Source organism: Neofelis nebulosa, chromosome 2 (genome assembly GCF_028018385.1).
Source record: "Neofelis nebulosa isolate mNeoNeb1 chromosome 2, mNeoNeb1.pri, whole genome shotgun sequence".
In the NCBI taxonomy this organism is placed as follows: domain Eukaryota; kingdom Metazoa; phylum Chordata; class Mammalia; order Carnivora; family Felidae; genus Neofelis; species Neofelis nebulosa.
Genome location: NC_080783.1, coordinates 103,428,294 through 103,440,908, shown reverse-complemented (window position 1 = coordinate 103,440,908; position 12,615 = coordinate 103,428,294). Strand labels below are relative to the sequence as shown.

General features: G+C 42.1%; 1 protein-coding gene and 1 pseudogene across 7 annotated transcripts in view; one reads left to right on the top strand and one right to left on the bottom strand.

Annotated features, from left to right (window-relative positions):
• Window positions 1–12,615, bottom strand: part of CFAP221 (cilia and flagella associated protein 221) — a 105,362-nt gene that overhangs the window by 21,908 nt on the left and 70,839 nt on the right. For 6 of the 7 annotated variants that reach the window (XM_058715506.1, XM_058715511.1, XM_058715509.1 and 3 more), the window contains 4 exons: window positions 10,782–10,915; window positions 8,330–8,410; window positions 7,575–7,682; window positions 7,144–7,278 (listed from right to left, as the gene is read on the bottom strand). In XM_058715506.1, the coding sequence (XP_058571489.1) occupies window positions 7,144–7,278; window positions 7,575–7,682; window positions 8,330–8,410; window positions 10,782–10,915 (458 nt within the window). The remainder of the gene's footprint in view (window positions 1–7,143; window positions 7,279–7,574; window positions 7,683–8,329; window positions 8,411–10,781; window positions 10,916–12,615) is intronic. The other variant, XM_058715510.1, reaches the window with a different exon arrangement.
• LOC131493894 (large ribosomal subunit protein uL11-like) lies at window positions 332–1,038 on the top strand (annotated as a pseudogene).

The following is a 12,615-nucleotide window of genomic DNA, read 5'->3' as shown; positions in this document are numbered from 1 at the left end:
CCTCTCTCTCTCTCTGCCCCTCCCCTGCTCATGGTCTGTCTGTCTCTCAAAAATAAATAAACATTAAAAAATTTTTTAAATAAATAAGTTATGGGGGTGCAAAGTACAGCATAGGGAATATAGTCGATAATACTGTGATAACACTATACAGTGACAGATAGTGACTATACTTCTTGCGGTGGGCACTAAGTCATAAATTAATGTTGAATCATTATGTTACACACCTGAAACTAATATAAAATTGCATCTCAACTATACTTCAGTTTTTAAAAAAGGAGTTCGGCTTTCAGCTCAGAGGAGGCAAAGGTACAACTGTCTTCCATTGTCCCAAATCCAGGTTCATCTAACATCAGCCGCCTCCACCATGTGGCCCAAGTTCGACCCCAACAAGATCAAAGTCATATACCTGAGGCGCACTGGTGGGGAAGTTGGTGTCACACATGCTCTGGGCCCGAAGATCGGCCCCCTGCGTCCTTCTCCTAAGGCAAATGGTAACTAGAACAGTCTATGGATTACGGTGAAACTGACCATTCAGAACAGACAGCCCCAAATTGAAGTGGCACCTTCCTGCCTCTGCCCTGATTATCAAAGCCCTCAAGGAACCACCAAGAGACAGAAAGAAGCAGAAAAACAGTAAGCACGGTGGAAATATCACTTTTGATGAGAGTGTCAACATTGCCCAACAGATGCGGCACCGATCTTTAGCCGGAGAACTCTCTGGAACCATTAAAGAGATCCTGGGGACTGCCCAGTCCGTGGGCTGCCATGCTGATGGCCGCCACCCTCATGACATCATAGATGACATCAATAGTGATGCAGTGAATGCCCAGCTAGTGAACAATAACAACAACGGAAAATATCGCAATAAAGGATCATTTGGCAAACCACCACCATCGCCACCAGTAACAACAAAAAAGCGTTCATTGCTTTCTATTACTGAGGAGTAGTCTACTGGATAGTAATACTACAGTCTCTTTATCCATTAACCTATTGGTGGTCACTCTTTTCCAGGTTGGGAAACATATAAAGCTGCTATGAGTATTCTTACTCAAGCCTCATGCTTCCATCTGTCTTGGGTAAATACCTAGGACCAGAATAGCTGGATCATATGATAGGTATATGTTTACTACTAACTTTTTACCTCTGTAAGAGACTGTCACGCTGTTGTTCAAAGTAGTTGTACCATTTTACATTCTCACCAGCAGTCTTTTTAATTTTAAATATTCTAATGAGGTATCTCATTGTGGTTTTAATCTGTATTTTGCTAATAACGCATTATTTTGAGCACCTTTTCATGTACATATTTGTCACCTGTGTATTTCTGGTGGAGATCTTTCGTCCATTTTAAAATTGGGTTGTTGAGGGGCGCCTGGGTGGCTCAGTCGGTTAAGCATCTGACTTCGGCTCAGGTTATAATCTCACGGTTGGTGAGTTCGAGCCCCGCGTCGGGCTCTGTGCTGACAGCTCAGAGCCTGGAGCCTGTTTCAGATTCTGTGTCTCCCTCTCTCTCTCTGACCCTCCCCCGTTCATGCTCTGTCTCTGTCTCAAATGTAAATAAACGTTAAAAAAAAAAATTAAAATTGGGTGGTTGAGGCACGTGGGTGGCTCAGTCAGTTAAGCATCTGACTTTTGATTTCAGTTCAGGTCATGATCTCATGGTCGTGAAATCAAGCCCTGAATCGGGCTCTGTGCTGGGCAGGGAGCCTGCTTAAGATTCTCTCTCTCTCCCTCTGTCCCTACCCTGCTCTATGGCATGCATGTGCTCTCTCACTCTCTCTCTCTCAAAAAAAAATAAAATTGAGTTGTTTTCTTAGTATTGAGTTTTGAGAGTTCTTTCTATATTCTGGATATAAGTCTTTTACCAGATATTGTGATTTCAAAGTGTTTTCTCCAAATCTGTGATTTATCTTTTCATTTTCTTAACAGTGTCTTTAGAAATGCAGGAATTCTTACTTTGGACAAAGTCTTATTAATCCATTTTCCCCCCATTCATGGATTGTGGTTTTGGTGTTCTAAGAAATCTTTGTCTAACCCAAGTACACACAAATGTTCTTATATGTGTTTTCTAGAACTTTTCTAGTTTTTGGTTTTATGTTTAGGTCTATGTTCCACTAATTTTTGTAAACAGTGTGAGGTACAGATTAAAGTTCTTTTATTTTTATTTTTGGTAAATAGATACCCAAATATCCTAGCAGTATTTCTTGAAAAGACTATCTTTTCTCCAATGAATTGTCTTTGAGCTTTGTCAAAAATTAACTGGCCATGTATGTATGAACACATTTATTTCTTGATTCTCAATTCTGTTCCATTGATCTGTTTGTCTGTTTTTATGCAGATACCACACTGTTGTGATCAGTGTAGCTTTACAATACCCACTGAAGTCAGGTAATGTAAATCCTTCAACTTTGTTTTTCAAAGTTGTTTTGGATATATTTGCATTCCAAATAAATTTTAGAGTAAGCTTGTCAATTTCTTTAAAAGTGGGGTGGGGGTGGGCTGCAAGCTTTCAAGTGGATTGTGTTAAATACTTTTACGTTACTTTGTACATGTGATGTCTTAGCAATATTAAATCTCCCAATCCATCAATATGGTGTTATTTCACCATTTATTTAGATCTTTCTTGATTTCTCTCAGCAATTTTTCTTAATTTCGGTGTATTAGTCTTACACGCTCTTGTCAGGTTTATCCCTAAGTGTTTCATACTTTTTGGAGCTATTGTTCAGTGAAAAGAATTTTAAAAATTTCAGTTTCGGACTGTTTGTTGCCAGTATATAGAAATATAGCTGATTTTTGTGTCTTGATCTTATATCCTGCAATCTTGGTAAATTTACTTATTGGTTTTATCAGATTTTTGGATAGATTCAATTGTATGTTTTGCATAGACAATAATTTTGTTTCTGAATACAGATAGTTTTGCTTTTTCCTTTCAAATATAGAGGACTTTTATTTTTTTTTTCTTGACTTGTTACACTGGCTATAGTTACAATCTTAATAGAATTAGTAAGAGCAGACATCCTTGCCTTATTCCTGATCTTAGGGGGAAAGGATTCAATCATTTACCATTCAGTATTGTGCTACCTCCAGGCTGGGTTTTTTTGTTTTGTTTTTTTTATGTTTATTTATTTATTTTGAGAGATAGAAAGAGCATGAGTGGGGGAGGAGAAGAGAGAGAGGAAGAGACGATCACAAGCAGGCTCTGTACTGTCAGCACAAAGCCTGATGCATGGCTCAAATTTGCAAGCCATGAGATCATGACCAGAGCAGAAATCAAGAGTTGGATGCTTAGCTGCCTGAACCACCCAGGTGCCCCTCCAGGTGTTTAACAGATACTCTTTATCAGGTTGAGAAAGTTCCCATCTGTCCTTCACTTACTGAGACTAAGTATCAGGAATGACAGACTGCTCCTCTGTACCTATAGAGATGCTCATGTTGTTTTTCTTTTTTAGTCTGTTAAAATGGTGAAGTACCCTGAGTTTTGAACATTAAACTAATTTTGTGTTTCTTGCATAAGCCCCTATTTGCTCATGATACATTATTCTTTTTGTATGATGAATACGATTTGTTAAAATTTTATTTGCTTGTTCATGTATTTCTTTTCATCTATGCTCATGAAGGATATTTGTTGATCCTTTTCCTGTAATGTCTCTGTCTAGCTTTGGCATTAGAGTAATACTGACTTCTAGAATGAGTTGAGAAGTAATCTCCTCTTCCCTTTTCTGGAAGAGTTTTTGTGGATTTGGTATCATTTCTTCCTTAAAAGGATTGCTGAATTCTGCAGTGAAGGCATCTGTACCTACAGTTTTCTTTGTGGGAAGGCTTTTAATCACCAATTCAATTTTTAAAATAGATATAGAGCTAGCAGAGTTATCTATCTCTTCTTGAATAAGATTTAATATTTTGTACCTTTTAAGGAATTTGTCCATTTAACTTGTTGAACTTACTGGCATGAAGTTTTTCATAACATCAACTTATTATCTTTTTAATATCTATAGAATCTGTAGTGATGTCACTTCTCTCAGTCCTGATATTGATAATTTATGCCTTTTAACCATTTTTTCCCTAATCAGTTAGATTACAGTTTTATCCAGTTTACAGATCTTCTCAAAGAACTAGTTTTTCTCTTTTCTGTTTCACTGGTTTTAAATCTAATCTTTGTTATTTCTCTTCTCTGATTAGTTTGGATTTCATCTGCTCTTCTTTTTTGAATTTCTAAAAGAGTAGCTGAGGACATTAATTTAAGTCCCACTCTTACTTTCTAATGTAGGTGTACAGCATTATAAAATTCCCACAAATTTTTTTTGTTTTCATTTTCACTAAGTTAAAAATACTTTCCAATTTCTCTTTTGATTTCTTCCTTGGACTATAGGCCATTTAAAATTTTTTAAATATTTGTTTATTTTTGGGAGAGAGAAAGAGAGAGAGAGACCGTGAGCAGGAGAGGGGCAAAGAGAGAGGGAGACACAGAATCCAAAGCAGGCTCCAGGCTCTGAACTGTCAGCATGGGACCCAATGTGGGACTTGAACCCATGAACTGTGCAATCATGACCTGAGCAGAAGTCGGATGCTTAACTGACTGAGCCACTCAGGTGCCCCAATATAGCCTATTTTATAGTATTTAATTCAGCTTCTGAATTTTGAGGGGAGGTTTGTAGATATCTTTAGGCTCTTTTTTTTTTTTTTTTTTCAACGTTTTTTATTTATTTTTGGGACAGAGAGAGACAGAGCATGAACGGGGGAGGGGCAGAGAGAGAGTGAGACACACAGAATCGGAAACAGGCTCCAGGCTCCGAGCCATCAGCCCAGAGCCTGACGCGGAGCTCGAACTCACGGACCGCGAGATCGTGACCTGGCTGAAGTCGGAAGCTTAACCGACTGCGCCACCCAGGCGCCCCAAGGCTCTTCTTTTTTGATTCAAGTTCTTCAAAACCAGAAAAAATACTTCATATGATCGGAGTATTTTCAATTTTATTGAGACTTATTTTATGGTCCCAAATATGGTCTATCTTGGCAAACTTTCTGTATACACTTGAGGAGAATCTTCATTCTATTGCTTTTGGGTAGAGTATTCTAGCAATGCCAATTAGGTGAAGTTGATTGATAGTGCTATTTAAATGTTTTATATCCTTACTGATTTTCTGTTTACTTCTTCTATCAACTATTGACAGGGGGGTGGTATTGAAATCACCAACTATAATTGTGGATTTGTCTCTTTTTTCCTTTGCATTTCAATGGGTTTTTGTTTCACGTATTTTGAAGCTCTGGTTATTAGGTGGATAAATATTTAGAATTGTTGTGTCCCTCTGATGAACTGCCCCTAACCTTAGGTTCCTAACCTAAGGCATGCTCTTAGTATTTGTGGAATTAATGAGTTAATAAGTAACTACTGATATTTTCCAAGGAAGTATGAGTGTGACTATGGAAAATTCCGGTAACTCCTTTAGACCAATTTCCTGTCTTTTAGAACGGGGAGGGGGTGGTAATGGGTGAATCTGGGGGACAAAAGATTGAAGAGTGTTTTTCAAATCTTGCTGTGGGGAGCCCCACAGTTTTGCAGGGACATCTTCCTCAGGAGAGCCTTCTACCCCACTGTCATCCCAGCAAGTAAGTAGGATTCTAGGTCATTTTACCTATTGCCTTCTGATGTAAAATTTCAGCTGATGTGAGGACTGTAGTTCTAAATGAAGTTTGAAAATCTCTGAGTTAAACATCCTGTGAGTTTATCCCTGCTCTAAGATTCTAAGTCTCCAAGGAACACTCTTCTCAACCAATGTGACTATGAAAAAATGCCCCATAATGGCTAATGTAGGAAAGCAACACAGTTCGGAGGAAGAACCCTGAGGCAAACAACCAGGAAATAGGCAGGTTTCTGTCCTACGTCTCCCACTAGCTGACTGAGAGACCTTTGGTGTTGAGTATCAGCATCTCTGCCCACCTTAGAGACAGAGATTCCCATTTGGAGATTTTCCAAAGAGACTTTCTCAACTAGTATCTAAGGTTGTTCTTGGTTGTATGTATGTGTGTGTCTGTCTTTAAAACATAAACCATAACTTGGGCGACTACTGTGGCACCTCACTGATGATCCCATCATTACATAGAACCTCATCAGATTTCCTGTCAGCATTTCATTCACTTAGGACTTGGGTAGAAAGAAATATAAGGGTAGGAGAAGGGACCCCACGAGGGCAGATCAGCAGAAGTGGAGGCCTGGTGAGGGAGGAAAGTGCACCAAGTTTGGCAGGGAACTACGCAGGGACGCAGAGAAGGGGGTGTGGTCTTGTTGTTGGTCTCACATAGGCTTGGACTTAATTTGGAAGAAAATGGGGAGTCAGTGAAGAATGTGGAGCAGGACAGTAGCATGGTTAGGGTGTGCTTCAGGGAAGTTAATCAAGTGTGGCTACAGAAACAAAGTGGAACAGAAATCTGGGAGACAGAGGTAGAAGTATGGAAGGGATGCCCAAGGAAGAAATAAGGCATCCAGAGAGCTCTGAGTGATGAGGTTTGGGTTGATGGGTTGATTTGACTTTCTTTTTCTGCTGTTTTTCTTTCTTTCTTTTTCTTTTTCTTTCTTTTTCTTCTTCTTTTTCTTCTTCTTCTTCTTCTTCTTCTTCTTCTTCTTCTTCCTCTTCTTCTTCTTCTTCCTCTTTTTTTTGAGAGAGAGGGAGAGAGTGGGGAGACTGCAAGCAGGGGAGGGGCAGGGAGAGAGAATCTTAAGCGGGCTCCATGCCTAGCATAGAGCACTGACTCGGGGCTCGATCTAACAACTGTGAGATAACAACCTGAGCTGAAAACAAGAGTCAGATGCTTAACTGAGTGAGCCACCTACATACCCTCTTCTTTTTTTTTAACCATCCACATATATATATATATATATATATATATATATATATATACTTATATGAAATTAGAAAAGACGATAAAGGTATTTTCATAAACATAAATAAATTCTGGAATTGCTAGAAGACAGGAACATTGGCATTCTTCAAACAATAAATGCTGGCAATCGATTTCAAAGGTGAGATATCGCTTAACACTTGAAACGCCAAAGACAGAAAAATATTCCCAAGTAATGCTTCTGTTTTCTTATAGAGTAACTTTTGAAACAGAGGAACATACAACCTGAGACTTCTGCCAGTTGTCACTTACAAAAATATAAAGCGGGTCATAATCTGGAGACCTGGCTAAGGCCTCAGGTGGTTTCATGCCCAAGACCGAGGTCTTGCCAGGGAGCTGAGTTGTGGCGTCCTGCTTGGGCAGAGTTATGATGGTAGTGGCTTCATCCTGTGAAGGGACCAAGCAGCGTGTTAGTCTTGACACCAGGACAAGAGCGGAAACATAAGAGCACTTCTTTTTATTTTTCATGTTTATTTATTTATTTTTGAGACAGAGAGTGAGAGCACGCAAGGGTGCTAGTGGAGGAGGAACAGAGAGAGAGAGAGAGAATCCCAAGCCTGACTCAGGGCTCGATCTCATGAACCGTGAGATCGTGACCTGAGCCCAAATCAAAAGCTGATGCTCAACCAACGGAGACACCCAGGCCCCCCGAGAGAAATTCTTAAAGGTGGGGGTTGTGTTACCTCAGCCCCTTGCTTCAGGGTTCGAGCAAGCTTTTGAGGCCTGTAGCTCGTTGACGATCTCTGGACACAGAATGGCTGATACCCTTTAATTTTGTACAGCTGAGGAACCTGAGGTCATAGAAGACAACTGACTAAACGCTCTTAAAACGCCTGTTACCAATGAATGGGATCTCATTCTCAAGAACAGCACTTCTTAGCTGCCCAACGGTAAAAGGAACACGAGTACAGGGTTGCAGCCATCACCTTGTGCAGCCAAGCACTGGTTTGGCCCAGCACTGGGGGACATTAGCGTAAGTCCCAAGCCCTGTTCCAGGTCCCTGCTCTGGGTCCCAGGACACATGTGCATTTGCCATTACTCTTCTGTACCACAGGGCTTATCCGTAGAAATACACCGAACACTGGTTAACAAACCAGTGATTTAAAATACTTAGATTTTCGAAACCAGAAGTGGCTGTATACCTCAAGAAAGGCTGACTAACTTCTGTTCACTTCACCTTGTGCTTTTTCTTAAAGTTTATAATATATGTAGTTCGGATAGCTTCACGCACGCGATATATACCATATATCCTCAGGGTAAAGAGAAACCACGTATGTTACACCTCGCACATACCATCAAATGATAGCAGAAAAACACACACGGTATGCTCTAGTGTATCAACTATAAAAGAACAAAACCAGTAATGCAATTCAAATTCAAGAATATTTTGTACACTTCATAAGAAACCCATTAGCTAATCCCGTATGACAGGTCTGACCTGCAGATTGAAGAAAGAGTAACTCTGCTTGATTTGAATTTCCGAAGATCTAATTGGGACTGGTCCAAGGCCATCAGGAGCCTAAAACGTGGAAATTCAAAAGACAAGGGCACATAATCAACGCTGGGCGAAAGCGGCTACGCTTCTATTCCTCTACCTCCCGTCACCTTTCCCGTGACCACAGTTGCTACCTGATGTGTGAGGCATGGAGGCAGTGCTGACCAACCTCCCCTCGTCTCATAGTGTCTGTGATCCTTCTTCCTTTCCTATTGTTGTGGGTGCTGCAATATGCCACCCAGAATCCCCTTCAGGCTTAATGGACTCAGTCCTCCTACTTCAAGGAGTCCTCTCGACAGAAACAACTCTCAGGGGTAAGCCCTCTTCAGGGGTTGCTTTGGTTGAAGGGAACTGCCTCCTTCAAGGTCCTGTGCCCCACCCAGGGAGGCCTGCCTACAACCTCAAGTTGAAACAAAGGTATAAATGCCGGGTGGCTTCACGCTGCCCCAGCTTCAGAACCCCTCGCGAGTTCAGCTGAGGCCTCTGCCCAGGAGGGCGGTTCTCCTCTCTCTGTCCTATGCCAGCTCCCGCTGCTTCCCTTCCCCAGGGGCTGATCCCCAAAGCATTACCTTCCTGCATGCTGTCTGCCTCCATCACCCAGAGAACCTGGAACACTGCCTGACATACTATGGACATTCGATAAATACTGTACTTCACCCAATCTGAGACACCATCATGAAATGAATCCGATGCAATGCTAACATGCCATCCATTATAAGACATTTCCCAATTTCAAAGATGGTAATAAAAAAGAATTGATGAGATAAAGTATCTATGGAATGAACTACACAATTCTTTATAAACTGGAGTGCTGAGCACTCTTTCATCAACCCTGAACGGCAGAGAAGTCTTTGTAGGACTAAGATGCCAGATGGAATGTGCGAGATGGGAACTACTGAAAAATAATGAGATGCACCCCACAGCACAGTGATCTCTTCATCCCTCTCACCCTTTGCACCCCACTAATTATTAAGTGTGCTTATTAATGCTTGAAAATCACCGATTTATTATTCCCTAGGAATTCTGTAGTCTGATCTTTTAGGTCATTTAATTATCTAATGCAGAAAACACATGGAATTTCTAAAGTCAGTCCTGCAATTCTTGAGTAGATGAACCGGCAATGTGTAAAATACATCGTAGGATGTGAATGGCAAGCTTATTCTTTAAAAGTAAAAAATTAGGGGTGCCTGGGTGGCTCAGTCGGCTGAGCGTCTGACTTGGGCTCAGGTCATGACCTTGTGGTTCGTGAGTTCGAGCCCCGCATCGGGCTCTGTGCTGACAGCTCAGAGCCTGGAGCCTGCTTCGGATTCTCTGTCTCCCTCTCTCTCTGCCCCTCCCCTGCTCACGCTCTGTCTCTCCCTCTCTCTCAAAAATAAACATAAAAAACATTTAAATTTAAAAATAAATAAATAAATAATTTGCCTGTGCACTTTCAACATCAATTTATTAAAAAAATTTTTTTTTTAATGTTTATTTTTGAGAGAGACAGAGTGTGAGCAGGGAGGGGCTGCGGGACAGGGAGACACAGAATCCGAAGCAGACTCCAGGCTCTGAGCTGTCAGCACAGAGCCCGACGTGGGGCTCAAACCCACGAATCGTGAGATCATGACCTGGGCTGAAGTTGTCCGCTTAACCAACTGAGCCACCCAGGTGTCCCTCAGCATCAAATTAAAGATGCCTTTTATTGCTAAGGACATGAACTTAGGCTACATTTTATTACCGGCCATATGACCTTGTGTCTCAGTTTCCTCCTCCTCTGTAAAACAGTAAGCCTATCACATAGATTCATTGAAGATTAAATGAACTGTTACAAGTGAGGCATTTCAGGCACTGCCTGATTCATGGTAAGTGCAATGTAAGAGTCAGCTATTATTTTTATTTTAATGCATCATCATGCCCATAAGGCAAGAAAAGGAACTGTCGCACCTCTTTCCAGAGAGAGTGAGAGAGAAGGAGAGAGAGAGAGAGACAGAGAGAATTGAGAGTCTCATGGCTTAGAGTGTTAGATCCCGGGGCCACCTGTCCCTGGCTGCCCCATTGCCCATGCAGTGGGGCCCACCTCCCCAGGCCTGGCCTTCTCGGATTCTCCACCTGCCCTTCTGCTCTCAGGCCCGGTTCCCCGGGCTGTCCGGAGGGGTTCTTGCTGGCTTCCAGGCTGGAAACCACCCAGTGCAGATTATCAGGGAGTTCTGCACGTGTGTGTTAGGGGCCGGGCAGGCGGCAGTAGATGATCCCTGGTTTCCCACTGGTCACAAGTCCCTGAGCACAGGTGTCCCCTGGGAGCTTCTCAGGGGGAGGTGAAGGGACAGAGACTGAGGTACGGCTTGCCTTGGTATCTGCCCAACAAGCATCTGCTCGCGCCCCCGTCCCCACCCCACAGCCTGACAGCACCTACCCACTCGTTGGAGCTCTGAGGAGGACTGTAGGATGGGAAGGCGAAGGGCAGCACTTTCTTGGGTGAGACAAAGAACGAGCTGGAATAATCATCTCGGCTGATCTGGGACAGGAGGCGTCTGGACGAATTCTTATCTGTGGGTGAAAAACAAAAGAGCACTTTGGGGGAGTTCTTGGGGTATTTTTACGTGAAACTACCATCTTTAGCTTCTTATTTGCCACCCACCAATTAGTGGATACGTGCTGCATGCCATTGTGGAAAAGAATAGAGGTCTGGGGCGCCTGGGTGGCTCAGTCGGTTAAGCCTCCGACTTCAGCTCAGGTCATAATCTCACGGTCCGTGAGTTCGAGCCCCACGTCGGGCTCTGTGCTGACGGCTCGGAGCCTGGAGCCTGCTTCGGATTCTGTTTCCCTCTCTTTCCTCTCTGCCCCTCCCTTACTCTCACTCTGTCTCTCTTTCCCTCTTAAAAATAAATAAACATTAAAAAATAAAAATTAAAAAAATTAAAAAAAAAGAAAAGAATAGAAGTCTATGCATACGGTCCCATTTGTAGTTTTCTTTAGTTCTTTATCTCACCCCTTTTCCAATGTTTAGAAATTTCATTTTTTTACCTCCAAAAAAAACTATAATTCCTAAAGAAAGGATTGCTAATGAATATTCTTTGTCCTTGTCAGCAAAGAAAAAGATCATATTAAAAAAAGACATATGAAGGGGCGTTTGGGTGGCTCAGTTGCTTGAGCGTCCGGCTTTGGCTCAGGTCATGATCTCACAGTTTGCGAGTTCGAGCCCTGAAATCTGGCTCTCTACTGTCATCGTAGAGCCCCCTTCAGATCCTCTGTCGCCCTCTCTCTCTGCTTCTCCCCCACTCATGTTCTCTCTCTCTCTTTCTCAAAAATATATAAACATTAAAAAAAAACTAAAAAAAAAAACCATGAAGACATTTTACATGGGTCCATATATAATTAACAGGTAAACTTTACAATACTTTAAAAAAGGGGGTGTCTGGATGGCTCAGTTAGTTGAGTGTCCGACTTCGGTTCAGGTCATGATCTAATGGTTCACGAATTTGGGCCCCGAGTCCAGCTCTGTGCTGACAGCTCAGAGTCTGGAACCTGTTTCGGATTCTGCGTCTCCCTCTCTCTCTGCCCCTCCCCCACTGGAGTTCTTGTCTCTCTCTCTCTCAAGAATAAACATTTAAAAAAATTAAAAAACAAAACAAAACAATACTTGAAGAGTTCCTTTATTAGAAACATCAATATTGGACATCAAAATAATATAGGAGGGGAAAAAAGCATAATTAAAAAAAATGTTTTATTTATTTTTGAGAGAGAGAGAGAGAGAGCACGTGCACACATGAGTGGGGAAGGGGCAAAGAAAGAGGGGGACAAAGGATCCCAAACAGGCTCTGCACTGACAGCAGTGAGCCTGATGCGAGACTCAAACTCACAAACTGTGAGATCATGACCTGAGCCAAAGTCTGATGCCCAACTGACTGAGCCACCCAGGTGCCCCAAAAACATAATTTCTTTTTAAAGTTTATTTATGTATTTACTTGAGAGAGACAGACAATGCGAGTGCGGGAGGGACAGAGAGGGAGAGAGAGAATTTCAAGCAAGCTCTGCGATGCCAGAGCAGAGTCCGATGTGGGGCTCGAACTCATGAAACCCTGAGATCATGACCTGAGCCCAAACCAAGAGCTGGATGCTTAACTGACTCAGCCACCCGGGGGCCCCAGAAAAAAGCATAATTAAAGTGCAATAAAATGTTATGAAAAACAAAATACCCATCTGGATCTTGAAGGGGAGGAAGAACCGGGGCTTCTCCCTCCCTTGGG